Below are 23,994 nucleotides of genomic sequence, written 5' to 3' on the forward strand. Positions count from 1 at the left end.
GGCAAAGATTTATTCACAAGCCATCTTCATCCCATGATAACTGATCAAAATAGGAAATACCACTAATATCTAGAAGTTACCAATCTAAAACGGTATCTATTTAAAATGGAGTTTCCAAAGGTTTTTTAATAATATGAAGACAAGTTTATGAAAATCATAAAATATAGTCTCAGCTACATTTTTAAAAATCAGAAAAGGCTGATAGCACATTAAGATGCTAAAAGTGGTTATTCTAGATTGGGGAATTGGAGTGATTTTTTTTTCTCCTTTATGTTTCTCTGTACTTGCCTTTTTTTTTTTTTTTCAAAGCAGTGCATATGTAATACTTTGGTAATCAGGAAATAAATTTTAACCATTAAAACTATAATGGGATGGGGAAGAATACTTTTCTTGAGCTAACAAACACTAGACTTGAACTTCACCAGGGTGGTCATCTTGTTTATTCCTCAACCCAGAACCGAGCTCAAGGCCAGGTGCTTAGCAGGTCGTTCATATCTGACTACCCACCATTGGGAGCAGCTTAGAAGACAAAATTCAGCCTTTTCATAAAGGTTGAATCTCAAAAATGGTACCAAACCCAATACAGTCATAAACACAGTTGTTGTTTTATAAAATAGGCATTGGATTTTGACCTTAAACTGCAAACCAAACAGGCCCCAAACCCAAGTTGCAGGACGGGAGAGAAAACAAACACACAGGTTTGTAGCTTTAACACTTGGCCTCAGGTCCCCCCTGCAAAGAACTGAATGTGGCTGTTGATTAGTGAAAAGGAGTTTTATTTCCTTGTGCAGAAGGAAATTTCAAGTCAAGCTAGTTAGTCACACTTGAGCAAGTCGTGCCCACATAAGAAACGGGGGTAGAAGAGGTACTTTAAATTATACTCAGTTTTGGCTAAGCAGTAAGCAATCTCCTGGTCACACTTGCACAAGAGTTCTTGACATTTGTCCTCTGCTGGTCCTGGAAGAAATGGGGAAAGTGAGGTTAGCGCAGGGACTTGCAGAGACTTGAGGATAAACGGGAGGGAAGCCAGTAATGCTGTTGGCAGAAAGGGCCGTAAACTGCACGTGACGCTTGCCAGTTCAGCACGTGGTCTCCATCTTCACGGGCACTCCAGGAGGGAGGTGATGTGATCCCCAATGCGCAGCAAAGGAAACTGAAGTTGCCAAGGACGTGTTTTTGGATGCAGAGTCCAAAGTCCATATGACCTTTTGGCTTCTCTTTGGCATCAATATTATACTACTGTGTAGGAGGATCCGTCTAGATAAGCAGTAGTTGCCTGAGAACCAGCCAGGCCTTTTGTCCTTTGAAATGCCTGCTCTCCTATTTCCTAGCTGTGTGGTCTTGCCTAAATGAGCCAAGCCCTCATTAAAAATGGGGCATTACCCACTTTGCAGGGTTATTGGGAAGCCTAGGTGAGGAAGCCTATGCGAGGTGCCCGGGAGAGACCTGGCACTGCCCATGCACTCAGTCAGGGTTGGCTCCACCTGCATGTCTCTGCCTTCTTTCTCCAAGTCTCTCAGATGCTCCTTCGAGAAAAACAGCTTGTAGGTAACAGTCATGTATTCCATCTCTTCCCTCCATCCTGGGCCTGCCTTATACAGAGATACAAAGGTTGCCACCCAAAGATAAGTCTCCCTCTGCCTTGGGAATTCCACTACTAGAGATGCATTACTTTGGGTTGGAAAGATTTTGTGATCTTCAAGATGTATCTTATTAATCTAGAAGGTATAACGCCTTAGCTATGGATGTCACCTAACCACGCCACCCACTGCCTTTCAGTGTGGGCTTTAAATTATTCACATAAATGGGGGGGGGGGCGAGGAACACCTACTATTGAGTCTTTCCAAATTCCTTCCAGAGGCAGAGTGAGTGAAGCATGAGTTTTAGAGTTAGCTAGCCCAGCCATGGATGTAGTAGCTATGTGCCTTTAGCACACCACTTCATCCTTCTAGGGCTATTTCCTCAGGTGCCACATGGGGTTACTAGTAGTACCTACTTCTAAGGGCTGATGGAAGAATGGAAAGAGACAAAGCTGGTAAAATGCAGGGTACATGGGAGGTACTCAGTAAGCTGGCGCTGACCTCAAGCTGCCAGCTCATCTTTAGAGACCCCCTCTCCACATACGCAAGTTCCTTGGGGATCCTAGCAAGGGGAAGCACGAGAGTCAGAAAACCTATAACTTCTCTCCTGGGGCAACACCCAGAGAGCTTGGCAGCACCAGGAGGTAACACAGTGATGGGTGAAAGTGTCAAGCAGGAGGCAGGGGCCCAGCACCCTCTGGCAGTCATTTTTCCAGGCCCTGCCATGAGCTGACTTGATTAAACGTGTTCATCTGCATGACTGCACACAGGGTTGTCCAAACTCAGTCAAGCCTGTGGCAGCTTCAAGATTATTACTTAAAATCTCTTTAAAATAGTGAACCATCTATTAAATAAATAAATTATATTAAATGGTATTAAAGAAAGTCTATCACTGCCATAAATGGAAACCAAAATTTTATACCATAAATATAAGAAATTGATACAAAAGAAAAAGAAACAAAGAAAAAAAAATAGCCAGTGAGGATAAAGTTCTAATACCTTAGTTAGATGCTGTTGCCCACCTGAAGGCTGTAAGTGTAAGACAAGTTTAACCTCTGTAATAGACCATCATACAACTGACACTTCCTTCTTGCCTAATTGGAAAAATTAACAGAGGACTGAAAGGGAAATTCTCCCTTCAATTCATTCATTAAGCTTCCCAGACTCTAGGAAGCTACTGGGAGGAAGGGCAAAACACAACACACACATAATTCATTAAAATGGATAACAAAAAACGTAGGGACGATAGAAACTTGTGTTTATTGTGCAGTTATGTGGAGCCAGACACTGGGCAAAGGGCTCTATGGTCCCCATCTCATCCAGTCCTCTCTGGGCAGCGCCACTGGCACCCCAACCTTACAGAACAGAAATCCAGGAATGGGCAAGGAGACCAGGGCCCCAACCCAGCCCTGCCCAAAGCCTGGCCTCAGGGCTTGTCCACAGGAAGGGAATGAAATGTCACCTCAGGGTATGTGCCCGCCCTTACAATTCATGTTTATACCAGAGGAGTTTAATAGAGTTTTAATAATGTGGGAAACAGCTTACACTTAAAAGGAAAAATAAGGGGTACAAAACACACTGCTATGTTAAAAAACATATGTGCACTAGAAAAAGACAGGAAAAACACCAGAAGGTTTACCAAGCAGTTGTCTGTGTAGTGTCTATGGGAGTTTTATTTCCCGTAACACTTTTACATTTTGTAATTTCAAACTTTTCTACTTTAAGCCACATGATGCTTTCATCATGGATAAAGCAATCTCAACAAAATTTAAAGAGTAGCTATTTCAAGATTTAATTTGTGATATTTGTTACATTTAAAATATCTGTACGCTCAGTGGCAGTGCCAAAAGAAGGTGGCTTGTGGGGGCTTCAGGACCCTCCTCCTCCCTATTCTTTACCAGGTCTCCCTTTACCCCCTCCCCACCCTCTACAAACACACACAATTTACCTGTTTTTTTTAAAACTCTTTCACTGCGTTGATTTCAAGTTTTTTTTTCAAAATGTGTCAAAAATCCACAAAAAATAAAAAAGTTGATATTTTGACTATTTTATGCATTTAATAACATTTTGAGCTGCTTTGTACATAAATGACATTTTTATTTTAAACCTTTGTTATATGGTAATAAATTTACCATTACATTGAATTTCAGCAAAAAATACTCAAAATATATTAAGTGGCATCAATTAGATAGTGCAAGCCACAGGAAAACATACTGAATGTCACGGCCAAAGAGTTAAATGCCCTTGCCATGTAAATGCCCCTTTAGGACAAGTCCTCCAGGCCCCTTTTCAGGCTGCCCCCCAGCCCTTCCTACATATAAATTCTAGAGGTGCCTCAAATACACCATTTGACCCAACAATTCTAGGACTCAGTGTTACAAAAACCCTCACACAAGTGCATCAAGATTTATGAACAGCCAGTCTCTGCAATAAGTACAGCAGTTGATGGGAAAGTGGTCAAAATAAAATACATTCATGCCATAGACCAGACGTTCCCAACCATAGGCGGTAGTGTCCCCCAGAGGACATTGGCAATGTCTGAAGACATTTTTTGGTTGTCACATGTGGGGGGCGAGGGGGTGATACTACTAGCATCTGGTTGGTAGAAGCCAAAGATGCAGCTGAACATCCACCGTGCACAGGATGGCCCCTCACAACAGTTATCCAGCCCCAAATGTCAACAGTGTCTGGACTGAGAAACTCTGCCTTAGGTTATTATCTAGCGTCAAAAAATACGGTCGACCTGTATGTTCCAAGATGTTCAAGACACAATGTGAAGTGACAAAAATTATAAAATGTGTGTAGTGTGATCTGCGTATTGATTGTATACCTATATATTCACACATACATGGGTATGTATATATGTGTATACACATGCATACATACACGTATGTGTACACATATACCTATGTGTATTTACAAGTCTGGAGGAAGAGATGCCAAATGTAACAGAAGCTGGTTAACTGTAATAGGTGGAGCTGTCTAAGGACAGAGTGACGGGGACGCACATCCCAGCCAGCTCCTCTTCCCTCAGCCATCCATCCAGCAGCAAGTCATGCAGCTCCGCCTGCCAGCCAAATCTGTGCAGATGCCGGCCCCTTCCACCACCTCCACTGCCACCAGCTGCCCAAGCCACCGCTCACCAAGCCCACTGCAACAGCCTCATGACCCGCGCCTGGCTGCCACCCTTGCTCCCTCCAGGATACGCGCTCCATACAATAGCCAGAATGGTTCAGTTAAAACGCAAATCACATCCTGTCCCTCCCCTGCTCAAAATGCGCCCCCTGCTCCCCATCTGCCTGCTTTCTTCAATTGAGGAAAACTTCCCCCAACAGAATTGACCATTTTAACCATTTGAAAGGGCCCAAGTCAGTGGCATTTAGTACATTCACAATGTGGTGCGACCATCACCTCTACCCAGTTCCAAAACATTTCTATCGCCCCATACACATTAAGAGGTCGCTCCCCATTCCCCCTCTCTGAGGCCCTGGCAACCACAAATCTGCCTTCTGTCTGTACAGATATTCTGGAATTTTTGCATACTTGGAATCATACAACACGTGAGCTTTCGCGTCTGGCTTTTTCACTTAGCATCATGTTTCCAAGATGCATCCAAGTTGTAGCCGGTATAGCGCTTCACCTTCCTTATTTTGCGAGCCAGCACTTATAATAGCATCAGGCAAAGACACGATTGCCCTCTCTCCTCCTTTTAGACTACAGAGCCTGGCTTCTCCGTCTTGCCTGAAACCTAGCACGGAGCCTGGCACAGAGTAGATTCTCAATCAGATTTGTTGGGAAGAATATAGGAAAGCCATACATCGTTTCCAATTCTCACACAAATGCAGCATATACATTTTATTCTTCCCATTTTACAGATGTGTAAAGTGAGGCTCAGAGGGATTCACTAGCTTGTCCAAGGCCACAGAGCTGGGAAGGGGTGGACGAGAACTCCAGCCCAGGATCCCATGATCCAATGCCTGTGCTTCCCTTGTTCGCATCCTCCTCCCTGAGTAAGAAAGATTCTTTCAAAAGCAAGACTTGGTCGCACAGCTCCATAGACTCAGGAACCCAACAGTATCATGTTATTAAAGAATAATAAAAACTTAAAAGGAAAAATAGCTGCCAAGGGTTAAGTTTAAAATAAAGGCCTGCCAGTAAATATTATTATAGGCTTAAAATTTTTTAAAATATATTTAAGTCAGGCCCATAAATGGAAAATGGGCCACACCTGTAATTAAATAAACAACTATGTTCAGAATATCTCCAAACAGAATAAGAGAATATTTTTAGCCAAAAATGCATAATAGATATTTTGGTTCTCTTAGTTTGGTTCAGGGAGGGCAGTTCTGTAAACAGGCACAGACTCCACCAGCAGACACACCAATAAATATTTTACAAACACCATTTTTACAGTTAGGGGCAAGTGGAACATGCAGGTTGAAGGGAGAAGGGAAAGACCTTTAACCCATTTCCAGTTCAAGGCCAATTTGACCTCCTCTCCACCCACACCAGAAGGGGGCAATTTGGGGACAGGGAATGTGCCCAGTAGTGTTAGGCAAGTCATTTCTTTCTCTGGGTTTCAGTTTCCTCAACTCTAAACGAGACGGCTGGACAAGATGATGTCTGGGGTACTTTCTGCCTTAAACATTGATATTTCTGTATTAATTCGGCTTTGCTTTTATAACAGCTCTGAAGTCACACTAAGGAGATATGGCTGTGAATCTGTGCATATCTAAGAACATCTTTCTAGTAACCCTAATGATTACCTCCTTCCCTCCAGAATAGACAAATTTGCTGGGGTTTTAGTGGAAAGTCATACCAGAGCCTCAATTGGGGTTAGAGAGAGGTTCAGATCAGGATGAGGGAGGGAGGAGAAGACGTGGGAAAGAATAATAATCTCTGTCCAATCTATCACGTTATAAGCCTTTTTGTTCTTTTTTTAATTTTTGAAACACCCATCTTTGAGGGAAAGAAACTGAGGACCAGAGAGGTCATCCATCCAGGGCCAAGTGATTTTCAACAAGGGTACCAAAACTATTTAGTGGGGAAAGAGGAGTATCTACAACAAATGGTACTGGAACAACTGGATATCCAGATGCAAAGGCATGAAGTTGGATGCTACCACACACCATATACAAAAATTAACTCAAAGCGGATCAATGATCTAAATATAAGAATTCATATGATAAAACTATTAGAAGGAACTGGGGGTAAATCTTCATGACCTTGGATCTAGCACTGGATTCTTAAGCTAGGACATCAAAGATATGATCAACAAAAGACAAAATAGATAAATTGGGCTTCATCAAAATTAAAACTTTTGTGCATCAAAAACATTATCAAGAAAATTAAAAGATAACCTACAGAACGGGAGAAAATATTTGTAAATCACGTATGTGATAAGGGTGCAGTACCCAGAATATATAAAGAACTCCGACAACTCAACAATGAAAAGATGAACAACCCAATTAAAATTGAGCAAAAGTCTTGAATAGACATTTCTCCAAAGATATAAAAATGGCCAACAAGCACATGAAAAGGTGCTCAATGTCGTCATGGAAAATGAGATATACTGATCACTCTCACTAATAAATACCATCCACCAGAAGGCAATCTGTCTGTCCATCTATCATCCATCTACCTTTTCATTTCGTTTTAATGTGTGTCAAAGTAATCTGATCAGTGTACTTTACCCTTAACACATCAGGCTGTGTATTCCTTTTCTTTTTAACTTGTAATTCACAAGTAATTCATGAAGACATTCTCTTTGTAAAAAATGGACACATGACAGAGAACACGAAATCACCATCTAGCATCGCTCTCCCTACCTGATCCTGTCCCTAGAGATGACCACAGCCATCCTCAGTTTGGAGTGTATTTCTACATAGCTTTTCTGAGCCTTCGCATACGTCTACTACCATGGAAAATAGCAGCACAACTGGCAAGGTTTTCCTCTCCTCCTCTTCCCCTCCCTTTCTCCCTCCCCCTTCTTCTTCTTCTTCTTGTTTTTTAACACAAATGGTACTTTATTGGACGTTGCTTTTTTACTCAACGTCCTTCTATGTCAGCATATGGTTCTACCTTCTCCTTTCTCCAGGCTGCAACCTTTCACAGTGAGGATACATCATGGTTTTATGCACCCAGGCCCCGTCTGATGGACATTTAAGTTGTTCTTATCTGGTGTCATTTCTATCTTTTTCAGTTCTTGCCTGAACAACAAAGAAATGGGTTCCTTTGTTTATTTTTTTTAAGTGCTTAGTATTAAAGATCTCTTACATTAGCTAAATCCAAAGGGTGGTCTATGGAGCATTAGAAGAAATGGTAAGTTAGTAAAACCAGGATGCCCAGAGACCCTTGGGGAGGCTGGTGAAGGTGTCAGGAGTTGCTGGGCACTCACCACATACAATGCTCTGATTGACGCACTTCCAGGAGTAGGGCTCCACCTTGGTCTTGCAGCCAGCCTCCTCGTTGGCACGCTGGTAGCAGCAGTCGTGATGATGACAGCACCTATGGATGGCAGACAGGCAGACCCGCAGGTGGGTGACGCAGGGCTGTTCTCCTGGCCCACTCTCCATGCCAGGACTAGGGGTGAGTGAGGACCCACAGGGGTACAGAACCTTCTGGTCCAAACTTTGTATGACAATCCCTACCTGGGAAATCATTCTGCTGACTCGTGGGTGCTGCACTGCCTCCATCCCCTGGCCATGCTCGAGCCTGGCCCCTGCCTGCCTCACTCTCAAGAGTATGTGAGCTCCAGCAATACCCACCTCCTCTCTGTTGCTGGAGTGAGCCTGTCTCTTGCCTTTGCCCACGTCCTGCCCTCTGCCAGGGACCACTTCATAAGCACTCTCCCTCCTTTAATTCTCAGCCCACCGCCAGGATGTCATCGGACCGCTACCTCCCCAGACTATAAGGGTCTCCTTGTTATACCCTCTCAGAAAACCGGGTGCCTTCCCTTCAGGGCAGGTTTATAATGAGACCCCCATTAACGAGATTAATTACCATCTGTCCTCCTCACTGACCAGAGGTCTGTGAGGATGGGACCATTTCTGTCCTGTTCCCCACAGTGTCACCACCATCCAGCCCAGGGCCTGCCACGTAACAGGCCCTCAATTATACCTGCCCATCATTCATCCATTCACTGCTCTTATCTCCATCCAGCCATCAGCCCCACTCTGTGTTGAGCCCACAGCTGGGTCTGGCAGGGAAAGGTCAGCCAGATTCTGCTCTGCCCGCAAGGAATTCCCAGTCTGGTGGGGGAGGCAGACAAGCCACCAGACGCCACATGCATGGTGAGATGTGCTGGGATATGGGGTAAGGATAGGGGATTCTGGAAGCCAGAGGAGGTGCTGTGCCCAGCCAGCATTCAAGGAAGGCTTCCTAGAGGGGTGATGCCTGAGCTGATCTAGAAAGATATACAGGAACAGACAACCAGAGGGTGGGAGGCCATGGCTAGCAACAGGAACCTAGAAGGCACAAGGCCGAGTAAAGACCTGTTAGTGACCATCACATCCTCCAAGCTAGGGGACAGACAATCAAATTCTGCCCCCTGCCACCTAGTGGCTGTATGGAAATAGGTGACTGGCTGTGCCTCTCGGGGCCCTCATCTGTAAAGCAGGGACAGCCATTGTGCCTGACTCCAAGGAAGGCCATGAGGGTAAATGAGAAGAAGACGTGGAAGGATCTAAGTTCACAGCCTTGCACAGAACAGGCACTTCTCACACAGCAGCAGAGTGCAGTGAAGAGGGGCCTGAATCCAGCCAGACTGCCTGGGTTCAAATTCCAGCCCCCGTCCTTTACTCTCTATGTGGCCCCAGTGAAGTTATTTAATCTTTCTGTGTCTCAGTTTCCTCATCTCTGAAATGCAACTGTCATGAAGACTCAAAGGGGTTCTCAGAACAGTTCTTTTGCATAATAAGTCTGATCAACTTTATGTTACTCTTTTCAGCCAAAATCATCATCCCATGGCCGGGTTCCAGGGGTGGGGGGCAGCTGGCACCCAAGTTTGGCCTCACCGGCCATGTTACCAGAGGCCCTCTGCCTGCAAGGTAATACCATGTGCTATTTCCTCATCGGCCTTAACTACCCCAGGGGGTGGGAGACCTTCTAGCCTGGCCCAAACATGCACTCACCGGTCAATGGCATCCAGAGGTTGGCCATGGCCACCCAGGCCACAATAGCAGCCATAGCTAACATAAGCCAGGGGATTGCGGGGCCCAACACAGTCTATGGTCTCTGCCAGTTCTATGAGCCCACGCCGGTGCACAACGTGTGACTTCAAGGAGGCTGGGGGAAAACAGAGATTAGAGGCTGAACATCAGGTCTGCCCTGTCCCTAGGGAAGGTCACTGGCCTGAAAAGGGCCTGGATGACTGCCTAGGTTTAAATCCTGCTCCTCCTACTTCCTAGCTGTGTGCCCTTGGACATCTTACTTAAGCTCTCTGTGCCTTGGTTTCCTTGTCTGTAAAATAGGGGGCTAAGGGGACCTCACTCCATAGAATGAAAGGGGATATCATGCATGTTAGCCGTGAAAGAGAAAACAAGACAAAGCCACAGCATCTGAAAGATCACACCACTGGGCCTTTGCACAGGCTGGTCCCTTTTCCTGGAATGCCCTGATTCCAAGTTCCTTGCCCTTGTCAGTATCAGACGTAGTCAGATTGCAAGTTGTGCATCAAATGTCTATCCAGTTGCCTGTGATGAGTTCTAGACATCAGAGATGAGATAAACAGGGTCCCTGCTTCCAAGGAGGGCCCCACTATGGGGGCTTCCCTGTCCCTGCTTCTCTTCCCACACCAACTGCCAGCCCCCTCAAGACTCTGGCTCACGGCCTTTTACATCTCCTCTTATTGTCACTGCCCAGGCACAGCTTCCTCCCACACAGGGAGGCCCTGTGGCCCAGCCCAGCCATGGCTCTGACACATCACAGTAGGTGCAACTGGAACCCCTGCATTTCACAGATAAGAAAGAGGAGGTCTGGGCAGGAAGGATGACCGTCCCCAGTCATAGGGCCAACAAGAACCTGCTGACGGGGACTCCAACCCATGTTTCGGACTCCCAGTCCAGTGTTCTTTCCTCCTCTTTTAATAGCAGCTGGGAAGGAGGCCTGCCAGGGGCATCAAGGAGGGGGCCACTGCTAGGGGCCAGGGGCCTCCAAACCCACTGTGACCTGGGCATCAGAGAATCCTGGTGAGAGCAGCGAGTCTACTCTCTGACTCTGGCGTTTGGTCAAAAAAACAACAGTCAGAGGCACAGCAGGAGATGCAATCACTTGCACCTCACCCTGCACCAGGCACTGTGCTCCCCAGTTGACAGGCATCGCCTGCTGTCAGTGGTTTATGCACTGCATTTGGTCATCACATCTTTTTCGTGTCTTTTCATCTAGAACAAGTTTTTGTCACACTGACTTTTCTGAAGACTCCAGGCCAAAATTAAACCCAATTTTTTTTTTTCTCAGTGGAAAAAGCAGCATGTACATGTGGGGGAAGAGATGAGTTAAATAGAAAGGAAACGTAAAACACAAGTTTACAGTTAAAAGCTTCGCTTGCCTTTCTGGGTGACCAGTCCTCGCTCTCCCTCCCAGGACTTGCCCAGTGCTGCTCCCAGCTGTCCACACCTCTGCTGAAAGCCTGCAGCCCCCACCACCCTGCAGATACCGCTCAGGGCCTCACCGCAGCCCCAAGGCCCTGCAGGCGCCGGCGGTGCCCCCTTCTCTCCAGTGTTCTTGCCCAGGGCACCGCACAGGGAGCCTGCTCACCAGTTCCTGCTCCTCCCGTTAAACTTCCCATCACACAGATCCTCTGCTGCAAAGGCCCTCACCCCATCCTCACTCGGCTCACCTGGCACCTCCTAGAATCTGCTTTACCCCCCCCCCCCCCCCCCCCCGTTGCCCACAGTGGCCCTTGTCACCTCGTGCTGCTGTCTGCTTATGGGAAGTGACCCTCCAGCCTGCGAGTTCTCTGAAAGCAGATCTCTGCTGTAGGCAGCTGTTGATCGATCCCCTGGCGCACAGTGGGCTTCCAGAAAAGGTCCCACCAAGCCCCAGTCTAAGCATACCTGACAGTCTTAACCCTATACCCCACAGCTGTCCCCGGAGGTCCCTCACCCTGACCTAACCACGCTCTGGCATCTCAGGGTCCTGGCACTGCCCTATGGAGAACCCAAGCATGGGGCAGACGCCCAGCACTGGGTTTGGAACCAAGGAAAACACTCCCTCCAGGCCAGCTTAGGTGGGGCAGGTCACTCTTGGGTCTGTTTGCTCTGTCTGCCCACTGCAGCCTCTGCTGGGAGTGCCAAGGCTGCCCAGCTTCCTATCTTCCTATGGGCCTGAGGGTGTGTGCGCGTGTGCATGTGTGTGTGTGTGTGTGCTTCTCCTGGGGGTATCTTTGCCTGTGTCTGTGTGTGAGCCTCTCCGTGACCCCTACACCTAAGTGCTCAAGTGAGGCTGGGGGTGTGAATGTATATGGCATGGTATCTGTGTATTTGTGTGTGTGTGAGAGAGAGTGTGTGTGTGCGTGTGCGCGCACATCCCAGAAATGCGCAGTCACTGAGGAGTGAGGGGACCTCTCCAAGGGTGAAGACCAGCAGGGGTGACCCCAGGTAGGACTGAGCCCCTTCTTCTCCTGCTCCTCCCAACCTCCAGTGTCCCCCTGGTACTCCTACCTCAGACCCCAGGGGCAGGCGGCGTGAACAGTCAGTTCACAGGACCCCAGGCCAGGTGACTGAGGAGGATCTGGTCACTGAGAGGAGGGGTGGCTGGGGAGGACACTGAGCCCCTGCAGAAGGGCTGGACTAGTTTGGGGTCCCTGGAAGAAGTGAATGAGTAGGAGCTCTCGGGGAAGACTGGGAACAGGGCTCCGGAAACCTGGTAAAGAAGGAATGCGTGCGCGAGTGAGAGAAAGGAGCGAGCTATAGCGCTCCTGGGACCAGGGGAGGGCTAGTGAGCTGGAGTCCTTGCAGAGGGGTGGGGAGCAGGGCTCCTGGGTCCCTAGAGAGAGCTGGAGGAGTCCCAGAAACTCCTGGGACCTCCGAGGGGCCCATTCCTCACTCACCTGCGCTGGGCAGGAGTCCGAATACCAGTAGCAGCAGCAGCGGCAGCATTATTGGAGGGCACAGGGGCAGTGGACCCATCTGAGGGTAGCAGGTGTGGGACGAACTGGCCGGCCAGAGTAGTCACCAAGCAGGGCCGAGCCCCCTCCCACATGCCCCGCCCGGCCCCGGCCCCACCCCCCACCCCCACCTTTCCGCAGGGCCCTGGCGGAGATTCGCCAGGGCGGGCCCCTGGGGCAGCAGCAGAAGCCCCTCCCGCCCCTCTGCATTGTGGTCATCCAATGGGCGCGCAGGGCCAAGAGAGAATCTGGCCCAGGATGTCTCAGATTAAGGTTTGAGGAGAATCACGCAGGAGGCGTTTGGCACCGAGTCCAAGTGCAAAAAGGGTGCTCTGTTGATATTATTATTACCTGTAGCCCCCGCCTAGGGCTCACCCAAAGGAGAAAACTTGGGGAAGGGGGAGGGACTGAAATGATTTTAAACTCTTTATATGTAGCAAATGTGGCGCTCCTGATACCCCTGGAAATCAGCTCTCTGCACAGCCCCCCACTACCACTAAAATTGTGAAATTGAAGGGGTCAGAGATTTGCCCAAGATCACACAGTGAGTTCTGGTAAAAGACAGCTGGAATGGTGGGGGTGGAGCAAGCCTCACACCCCACACCCTTCCTGCCCCAGGCTTTGCCTCTGGACAAGGGTAATAAGGTAGGTGAGGCAGGGAAGACCTACACAGCAGGTACTCAGTATTGAAAGGAGATGACAACTGTGACACACAGCTTTTCCCTTTGTCCCTACCCAATTAGTCAACGATTCTGTTGATTTCATGTCATAACTACTTCTGAGAGGGCACCCCTAGACCCCCTTCCATGACCATGACCAAGCTTCAGTTAAAATAATGGCAACTAAGGTGTCATTTCCTACCGGATACATAGTGTGTTCAACACACCAGGCCCATGATCTTATCTCACCTCAGGCCCCTGATGTCTCCATTTCACAGGAAGAAACTGAGGCTCAGAGAAACTAAGAACCAAGAGTCAGGGGAGCCCAGATTCAAATGAATTTCTACGTGGTGCCAAAACTCTGCCTCGTTCTGTGAAAACCTGATGGATGGCATCAGGCCATCCATCTGCCACTCTGAGTCACTGTCTCCCCACTGGACTGAGCTCCTCAAAGCAAGGCCTGGGTGTCTCCTCTTGAACCCCCAGCATGGGCCTGCCTGTCATCTTACAGGTGCTCAATTAAGGCTTGTCCACACGGATTATGGGTTTCAGATTCTCCAAAACATGGGGTAAAAAAAACATTTTCTTTCTACTGAGGATCTCCCATGGGCAACGGAGGCTAAATCATCCCACAGAAATCTATGGAGAAAGACGTTTGCTTTCAAGGAATTTCCCAATCAATATACACAGTGGAAAACTCATTTCCATTGATAAGTCCATTATAACTAAGAAGTCAGGAAATTTGTTCTCAATATTAGAACCTTTGTAACAAAAACTCTACCACTTTAACTGGTTGCCTCAATCACCTGCAAAGTTCATTTATATATAATAATTTGTTCCCAGTTATGTTAGAGAACTTGGGCATTACTTCTATCACCAAATACACTAATGTCGTACAATCTCTCCTCAATCAACACATTAAAAATAATGTAAATTAAAAGTCACGTCCAAAAGTGCCTCAGTTGAACATGCTGAGAGACGAGGGATATGACAGAATATGAATGGAGTCAGAAATTGGTCCACTTCCCAAGGGTGAGTTATGCTATCAATTAACTGTGCCCTAGTGTTGGTCTCATTCTAACCCACCTTCAGGCTTCATCCCGGTCTATTGACAAAAGGTTACTACAAATGTTTGGTGAGTAAAATAATTTCTTCTTCTCTGTCACTGAAGTGGGTACTTCTCTATGACTAGCAGGTAAAATAACTTTACATATACCAGGGAGCATGGGAATTTGAGTTCTTTCTCCAGCTCCTAAGACCACAAATAACAGAATGGTGAATCCCAACACACACCAGAACACCCTTTAACCCAGCAACCCATTCACACATAAACTCGATCCTTAACAAAGAGCAAAAACAACCTAGAAGCAACCTAAATATCCACCAAGAAAAACGTAGTTAAATTATGAGATTTCGTATGACAAAATACGCATTCATTCTAATATGGAGTGTTTTTGAAGACTATTTAATAATACTTCAAAAAGTAGAAACTTACAGTATAATCCTACCTTTATAATGACAGACCATACAACTGAGAGAGAGCCATACGTAAGCATATCTACATGTGCATACTCACTACACATTATCTATGGAGGGAACAGAGGGAGAGGGAAGAAGAAAGATAGGGGGGAAAAATGAATGAAATGTATCAAAATGTAATACTGGTTATTTTCTGCTGGTGGAATTACATGTTTTTTTATTTTATTTTTGTATCTTTTTTTTCCAAATTTCTATTAACACCTAAACTTTTGTGATTCAGAGAAACAAAAATCAAAACAAAATTAGACTTATAAACTTTAATTTAATAAAGCTGGTCTATTGAAAAAAGTTATCTTGATATTATTCTAAAAATACAGGCAGAGACACAGGCATAAGGATAAAGATACTCATCAGTTTTTGGTTTATCCTTTGTGGTTTTTTAAAAATTTTGCATTCCTGTGGTTACCAGGAGCTGCAGGGAGGGAGGCGGGGGTGTTGTTGTTTAACAAGTATATGGTAAATACATGTGCATTTACGTTTTGACCCAGCAATACAATTCTAATGATCTATCACAAAAGTATACTGATAAAAATATGAAATGGCATATGCTCAAGGCTATTTATTTAACACTTAAAACAGTAAAGTAATGGAAACAACACAAGTGCCTATCAACAGGAGAATGGTACAGCCTCACAATTTTAATAAGTGTTAATCAAGAACAGTACAGTTTTAATGAGGAAGAACTCTGCATATAGCTATGAGTGATCTCCAGTATATACTGTCAAGTAAAAGAAAACAAGATGTAAAATAGTATATTTTATAGTAGGCCCTGTTCATTTTTAATAAGGGGGAAGGATATAAATGCATATACGTATGACTTTTTCTACATATAAAAGTAACAATGGAAAGGTAAACCAAAAAGTAATAAAAATAGTTACCTAGATTACCTATAGGAATAGGAGAACAGATTGAAGAGAGGGTAGAAGATAGACTTCTCTTAAAGTATTTTATGAGTTTTGACTAAATTCGTGTAAAAGTTTTACATAATTTAGAAATAAAATAAAATTAAAAGGACAATATCCCAAAAAATAAAAAAACTAAAACAAATGACTCCATATACACAATAGTTGGTATATAACCACAAGGAGAGGAATTATTTCAAGAGACTTAAAAATATACTATTATGACTGTACATCCTAAAGATAAAACACTTATACCAAGTAATTCTAAACTGTGTTCAGCAAGCTTATTATTAGTGATAATGGTCTATAATTATTAATGTGAACACAGAGAACAAGGAATAGAGGAAATTTCCTCATGTTAATAAAGAATACCTACAAAAAATGTACAACTAACATTATACTTAATGGTGAGAAACTAGAAGCTTTCCTGCTAAGATGAGGGATAAGGCAAGGATGTCCCCTCTCGCCACTCTTTACCAACATCACGCTGGAAGTCCTAGCTAATTGCTACACACTGAATGCTTGTTTTCTTCCAAAATTCATATGTTGAAACCTAATCCCCAAGGTGATGGAATTTGGAGGTGGGGCCTTTGGGAGGTGATTAGGTCATGAGGTTGGAGCCCTCATGAATGTGATTAGTGCTCTTATAAAAGAGCTCCCTCAACCCCTTCCTCCATGTGAGGACACAGAAAGAAGACGGCCACCTATGAACTGGAGAGTGAGCCTCACCAGATACCAAATCTGCGGGCACCTTGATCTTAGACTTCCCAGTCTCCAGAACTGTGAGAAATAAATTGTTGTTGTTTATGAGCCTATGAGTCTATGGTAATTATGAGTCTATGGTAATTTGTTATTGCACCCCAAAAGGACTAAGATACTAATGCAATATGACAAGAAGAGGAAATAACGGGTATACTGATTGGGAAGGAAGAAATAAAACTGTCTTCTTTTACAAATGACATGACTGTCAATGTAGAAATTCCTGGAACTAACAAGCGATTACAGCAAGGTTGAAGGACACAAAAGTTAATATACAAAAGTCCATCACTTTCCTGTCTACCAGTGACGAACAAGTAGAATTTGAAATTAAAAATTCAATACCATTTATATTAGCACTCCCAAAATGAAATACGTAGGTATAAATCTTACAAACTATGTACATCATCTGTATGAGGAAAAATGATGAACTAATTCAAGAAGTACTAAATAAATGGAGAGATATTCCATGTTTACGAATAGGAAGACTCAATATTATCAAGATGCCAGTAGGTAAAACAAAAGAGAGACCAATGGTTCCCAACTAAAAGGCATTATCAATTAAATCTATTATTATCCAAAATTTAAACAGTGCTATCATGGACAGTTAACAAGTAGTTGCTCATATTTCCTCTGGTTAATAAACTCCTTCTTGGCCAATAAATGAATAATTATATTATTCACATAAGGGGGGAAAAACCAATATGAAGTGCGAAAATAGTTTCCTCTGAAAAAGTATGTTGTTATAATTATCTAATGAAGATCCTACCTCATACAAAAGAGCTGATGTGCCGTTGCTTTTTAACAATCCACTACTGGTTGTGCTGTTCGGTTTGAAAGACTTTTTTTTTTTTTTTAAAGATTTTATTGGGGAAGAGGAACAGGATTTTATTGGGGAACAGTTTGTACTTCCAGGCCTTTTTTCCAAGTCAAGTTGTTGTCTTTTCAATCTTAGTTGTAGAGGGTACCGTTCAGCTTCAAGTTGTTGTCCTTTCAGTCTTAGTTGTGAGGGGCGCAGCTCAGCTCCAGGTCCAGTTGCTGTTTCTAGTTGCAGGGGGCACAGCCCACCATCCCTTGCGGGAGTTGAACAGGCAAACTTGTGGTTGAGAGCCCACTGGCCCATGTGGGAATCGAACCAGCAGCCTTCGGAGTTAGGAGCATGGAGCTCTAACCTCCTGAGCCACTGAGCCAGCCCGGTTTGAAAGACTTTGATCTATATTCTTGTAAAAACTACTTTTTACTATCAAGTAAGTAAAGTAAGCATTTCTTTCATAAAAATAACTTACTCAAAAACATTATGTGGCTAAAAAAAATGGAAAAACACAGGTATAATTTCTTTTAAATTTTGTCCAACTTGAAGAATTTGAAAATCATTTCACATAGTGTTAAACCTTAGACAGCTCTTCATAAAACTTTTGATATGGTATTACTTAACCTTTAAACCTTAAAAAGCTTTGCCTGTATCAGGCAAGGTAACCTGAATTTGCTTCTCACATCTGATGACAGAATTGAACTAGGAGTCAAAGGACATACTGTTTAATTTTTGGTCTGTAATAGCTATTTTAACATCTGTTTCAGGATCCTTCAGAGGGAATACAATGATTAACAAGACAGAGGTTGGTCCCCAACCTCACAAAGGTTTCAAGTCTGTGATTTAAAGAACACACTATAAAACTTCAGACTATAAAAGCCACTGGGCTAGAGAGGACCTCAGGACAGTGTTTTCTTAACCTGCAGGCTGTGACCCATTAAAAGAAGCTCCCTCAGACATGCCTTGTCAATTCCACTTTAACACTTCCTTTTTATTTTTTTTGGTCAGGGACTAATTCTATATACCACTATTGCTGCCTCAGCTGTGCTCTTAACAGCCCTCTCCTGAAATACTGTGTGAATCTTAATTAACTGGTACCTTGGTGACAGGCTTGCTGTCTTCAATCTCCCTTTCACACTACCTAACAGGGCGAGCTCTAAAATTGTAAATCTGATCATATCATTCCCTGGCTCGGGGCCTATACTAGAATCCCATAATTTTTAGACTCTAAAGTTACAAAGGTGGCCGGCCCAGTGGCTCAGGCGCTTGGAGCTCCGTGTTCCTAACACCGAAGGCTGATAGATCACTTCCCACATGGGCCAGTGGGCTCTCAACCACAAGGTCGCCTGTTCCACTCTTGGACTCCTGCAAGGGATGGTGGGCTCCGCCCCCTGCAACTAACAGCGGCAACTGGACCTGGAGCTGAGCTGCGTCCTCCACAACTAAGATTGAAAGGACAACAACTTGATTTGGGAAAAGTCCTGGAAGTACACACTGTTCCCCAATAAAGCCCTGTTCCCCTTCCCCAATAAAATCTTTAAAATAAATAAATAAATAAAGTTACAAAGGTTTCCTACCACTGTTAACTAGTTCTAATGTTGTTTTGTTTAAATAATAGTGTATTTATTACAAGAAAGTAAATAATACAAACTAATATGTACTTAACTTTTAAATGCCTACATTATACATTCTGGTGTTAAAAACAAAACACAAAAGTGTATAATTACCTATTGTATACTACAAAATGGTTTTTTGGTCTGTGTCCTGCAATGGTTCTCTAAAAAGCTGGTCACTTTAGACTAGGGATAGATTCAGATTTGAGAGAAACCATTTCACGTGATGGCTGAACATTTCAGAAGACTAGTTAAAAAAAAAAAAATTAGTGGCATGTTGATTCATTTTTACTGACTTTCTTATTACCAAGAACCTTTGTCTTTATTTTGTTTCTATGTGTATTTTGGGAGCAGTAATTCAACAGAATCAAATATTAGCAAGTCAAAAAAATAGTCAAAGATTGGAAGAATGTAAATAGAACTTGTGACCACAAAGATTCCATATTTCATCATGATGTTTTCTAAAGCAGAAGAGTTTAAAAAACAAACTGATAGTTTACTAGATGATGTTTAGCAGACAGTAATTAAAATCAGAGAATAAAAGAGGCAGAAGATTTTGCCAGTGATTTTAGATGTTGTTTCATGCAAAAACTATACCTCTTACAGGATCACAAGAAAGCGTTGGAAGCCTAAACCCTAGAATCTTTTCAGATTTAGATGAATTTATACTTTATAATAATGTTGATATAGCTAATGATATGCATCTGTGCCTTATTTGTGTAATAGAACTTAAAAGGAATTTATAATGCTAGTAGGAAATCTCATTATACCTGAAATACAATTGAGAATATAGGAAGGAAAACACACTTCCCTACTTTTGATTGTAAAATATAACCCATCATAAACAAATGTGTCAGATTAAAAGGTATGTTCACATTTAGAGTACTATCATAACAACAGAAGAAGGATGTATTGATTTTATTGAAGTGAAAAAAAATTTCCACTATATAATAAGCGTAGGAAATTATTTACTGGAAAAAGATGATATTGACATACAGATGCTTACAGCCAGAAAAACGATAATGGAGCAACTATGGAGGTGTATAGAAGGGTAGAAACTATCATCTCCTCCCTCCAAAGGCTTATGCCACATTTGTGCCTTGCTCTGCTCATAATTTTATGTGCAAAATTTCTGTGTCTATGAATTCAAACATGATAGCCGTTTTAAATATTTTATAAAGACTTAAAAGAATTGTTTTTTGCACATTGAACGATCTGATGGGCTATTCTCATGTCTATTCAAAAACATTATAGACACATAAGGATACCCAATGGATGTCAAGATCAGATGCAATCAGGGTATTTCCCACACAAATTACCATTCACGTAATAATGATACATATAGTACCAAATTAGGAAATACAACATGATGAAATCAAAAGCATGTTGGTGCAAAAAGATTGCACATTCTTATGCAACTTATCAGTGTGGGATGATATTTTGAACCAAGTATTAAAAGACCATAAAATCCTCCAATGCAAAAACCTGACAACATATAAAGCTTCATTCTTATTTGAAGGCCTATTCCCTTGATTACAACAAAGGGAAGTAATTTTGCAAGTATGCTTGATGTATGGAAAACTTCAGCAGGACATATGAATTAGAAAATAAACAAAAAAGTAAAGAAACTGGAAATATATGAATCACTGGATTAAATTATCAATTATTATGAGAAATAGGCATACTTAAAAATATTAGATCATAGGGCAGGCCCAGGGGCTCAGGCGGTTGGAGCTCTGTGCTCCTAACTCCGAAAGCCACATGGGCCAGTGGGCTCTCAACCACAAGGTTGCCAGTTCAATTCCTTGAGTCCCACAAGGGATGGTGGGCTCTGCCCCCTGCAACTAAGATTGAACAAGGCACCTTGAGCTGAGCTGCCGCTGAGCTCCAGGATGGCTCTGTTGGTTAGAGCGCAGGCTCTCAAACACAAGGTTGCTGGTTCGACCCCCCGCAAGGGATGGTGGGCTGTGCCCCCTGCAACTAGCAAGTGGACCTGGAGCCGAGCTATGCCCTCCACAACTAAGACCGAAAGGACAACAACTTGACTTGGAAAAAGTCCTGGAAATACACACTGTTCCCCAATAAAGTCCTGTTATCCTTCCCCAATAAAATCTTTTTTTTAAAAAAGAAAATATTAGATTATAGACACTCTCATTTCACCTTTGAAATGGAAATATAAAAAAAAATTACACTGTCATCAGATTTTAATTAGTGAAAAATTGTTTTCAGTGAATACATCTGATTTATAACAAGCAACAGCTGACTTAGCTCTCAAATATTCTGACAATCTAGGCCTGAAATTTCACCTTCAATTATTTTTAAGTAGCATGTAACATCAACAATTCATATTTTAAAAATCACCATCGTAAAAAAAAAATCACCATCGTGTTCTGATCTTTTAAAGCAGATTCACAAATGTTGCTTAATATAATCTTATCTAAATTTGGAAACGGACTTCATGTATTTTTTTTTTACAATACCAGTCACAATGCTGGGGTCTTGTGAAGGATGTTTCAATAAGTTTAAAGAAAAATTAAAATTGTAAAACATGGCAATTCTGTCTATTGAAAACAAGATACACTAAGAAGTATATTTTTAAAATATTATTGATATTTGCCTCCATTAAGACCAGGATTATAAAATTGTAATAAATTTTGGTTTTGGTATACATATTTTACACATTTTTTTTTTTTTTTAAGAAGGGCGCAGCTCAGTGGCTCATGCAAGGATCGAACTGGCAACCTTGGTGTTATTAGCACCATGCTCTAACCAAATGAACTAATAGGCCACCCCGATATACATATTTTAAATTTAAAATATTGTATTAATACATCTACTTTTCAATTTTTCAAAATTTTTTCAACTACTTTAACATTTTTGGAAAATTAACTATTAAAAAATTAGTAAGAGTATGCATGTACTGATACGTATTTTCTTTCACCTCTGGATCCAATATGACTTGACTGGGCACTGGCTGTATCCCCTACTTACTCTCCTTGAAGGTCCCAACACTCTGTATATTTATTTCCTAACTGAATGTGTTTCCCTTTCTCTAAATTTGTAGCAGGATTTCTCCCCAGAAACAATCCTAAGTCTGTAAGAAAAAAACTTTAGCATGCTAAGATTTGGAGCCATCAAATCTCTCAATAAATGAATACTTTTGGTAAAATATTATATAAGAAAGGAAAGAATAAAACTCATAGGAACAGTCCAGAAAAATGAAAAGTTCAGTGTTTGCTAAGTGAGAAACGTCTCCAGAGAAGGTTTAGTAGAGCAGTCAGGGCTACAAGAAGAAAGCTTTTAACTCACTATTGATAGGGCACCAACTTGGTCCCCAAATCAAGAGGCACCTCTTTCAGAAGGCATATCCTGACACCACAAAGGTAACACAAAGATTTCATGCTACCTCATATGCATATAGACCTATGGATGCTTACTCATTGTGTTCTTTCCCTCTTTTTATATTGACATAATGACGTCTTTTGATGGCAGGATTCTTTTATTTCCCCCAAGAAAATAAAGGAATTTATCAGTACTTCTCAACAGAAATTTTCTAATAAAGTATCCCTAATGTCAAAAGAAAGCAAGCCCCTATCCTGGAGATACGGCTCAAAGCCGTGTCTTCTATTATATTAAATGTAAATGGAGTTTCTATTCTACTCCGTAATATCCCTATACTTACTATTGAGCTATATTAAAACATAGTAAAAAATATAAATATATAATAAAAACAAACATTTCATATGAAAATTTCTCAAGTTTCTTACCACTAGAAACTGAGATTCCCCTAAGATGTATCACGTTTATACATATACACTGAAACTTCGTGTAGACCATGGCACATTGATATTCCTGAATAACCCACAAGGAAATACATTTATATCTTGGGTATTTAGCACAAAACTTCCACTTTTTCATTTTAGACTGTATCCCACAATCTATGTTTGTTTTTGTAATATTAATGTTTTAAAGTACTTACTATCAAGGACAATTGACATTGTAGAATGATGGGCCATGTTGTGTCTTGCGACATCGGGTACCCCTTAGCATACTTCAGGGGTATTCAAGTTCAGAAGTCTTACTGATTGGCTCAAGTTCATGAACCATTGCTTCCTAAGGTTGTAGAAAACACCTATAAAAAGAAGTAAGGAGCTTTGTAATGCATTCGTACTGGGTGTTTGGGGGTATAGAAGAACTCTCTATACTGTCTTTACAACTTTCCTGTAAGTCTAAGTCTATTCTAAAACTTAAAAAGGTTATTTTTAAAAATTCCACCTTCAGTAAATGAGGAACCAAAGGCCAGTACTTATGGCTTTTCATTAATACTGTAACCTGAATAACTGGTCTTAAACTCAATTTTCCCGCCCTAGCCCTAGTCACAAGTTTAAAAATGAGCTCATAATTAAGCTATTGTAGTTTTTAGGCTCCAGTTTTTCCATCTTTGACACAGTTTTCCTTCTTACTCTGCTGGAAATAGTGGGAAATCATTTAAGTAGTCCCACGGGACCGGGCAAACAGGTCAGCAAAAATGATAACAAAAGGGAAGAACTTGGGTAAACCCTCAGAGAATTCGCCTCTAGGTCGGCTATTAAGTAGCCGAAGTATGTAATGGTCCGGTCGCTACTGGGCAAATAGATAACATTGGAATTCAGATTTTTAACAACAGACCCTAATTTAGCCACTTCTTCACCCACACAAAGGAAACTCCTCATAAAGCGGCAGCACCTTCTGAGGGCAAACTGTACTCCCGGCTGACAGGGCGAAGTTACTACAAAAGAGGGTCCTTGCCCTTTGCTCTCCTTCAGAATCTCGCAGTCGTGGTGGAAGGCCCGGGGATGCACAGAGGACCGGGCAGGGACACAGACCAAAATCCCGAGAGTTAAACTCTCCACACGCAGCACCTGAGGACCCCAAACTGCGCGCACGCGGCGAACACGCGAGAAATGCATGGAGAGGAAATACTGCGCATGCGGAGGAGGCGGCCGCACGAGCGACGGGACGTACCGCGCACGCGCAATCCTCCTGGG

At 42.9% G+C, this 23,994-nt stretch overlaps 1 protein-coding gene across 2 annotated transcripts; it reads right to left on the reverse strand.

The window, feature by feature from the left end:
- Positions 1–801: 801 nt before the first annotated feature.
- LOC117019496 (group 10 secretory phospholipase A2-like) lies at positions 802–23,904 on the reverse strand. Of its 2 annotated transcripts, XM_033101257.1 has the most exons (5): positions 23,693–23,904; positions 22,947–23,099; positions 9,713–9,866; positions 7,978–8,087; positions 802–957 (listed from the first exon to the last, which is right to left on the reverse strand). In XM_033101257.1, the coding sequence occupies exons 2-5, from the start codon at positions 22,981–22,983 to the stop codon at positions 815–817; spliced, it is 444 nt and encodes a 147-aa protein (XP_032957148.1). In that variant the 5' UTR covers positions 22,984–23,099; positions 23,693–23,904; the 3' UTR covers positions 802–814. The 2 variants fall into 2 exon arrangements, with proteins under 2 accessions (XP_032957148.1, XP_032957147.1); XM_033101256.1 differs by lacking the exons at positions 22,947–23,099; positions 23,693–23,904 and adding an exon at positions 12,631–12,714.
- Positions 23,905–23,994: the final 90 nt, after the last annotated feature.

Source organism: Rhinolophus ferrumequinum (genome assembly GCF_004115265.2).
Source record: "Rhinolophus ferrumequinum isolate MPI-CBG mRhiFer1 chromosome 15 unlocalized genomic scaffold, mRhiFer1_v1.p scaffold_54_arrow_ctg1_1, whole genome shotgun sequence".
NCBI classification, from domain to species: Eukaryota; Metazoa; Chordata; class Mammalia; order Chiroptera; family Rhinolophidae; genus Rhinolophus; species Rhinolophus ferrumequinum.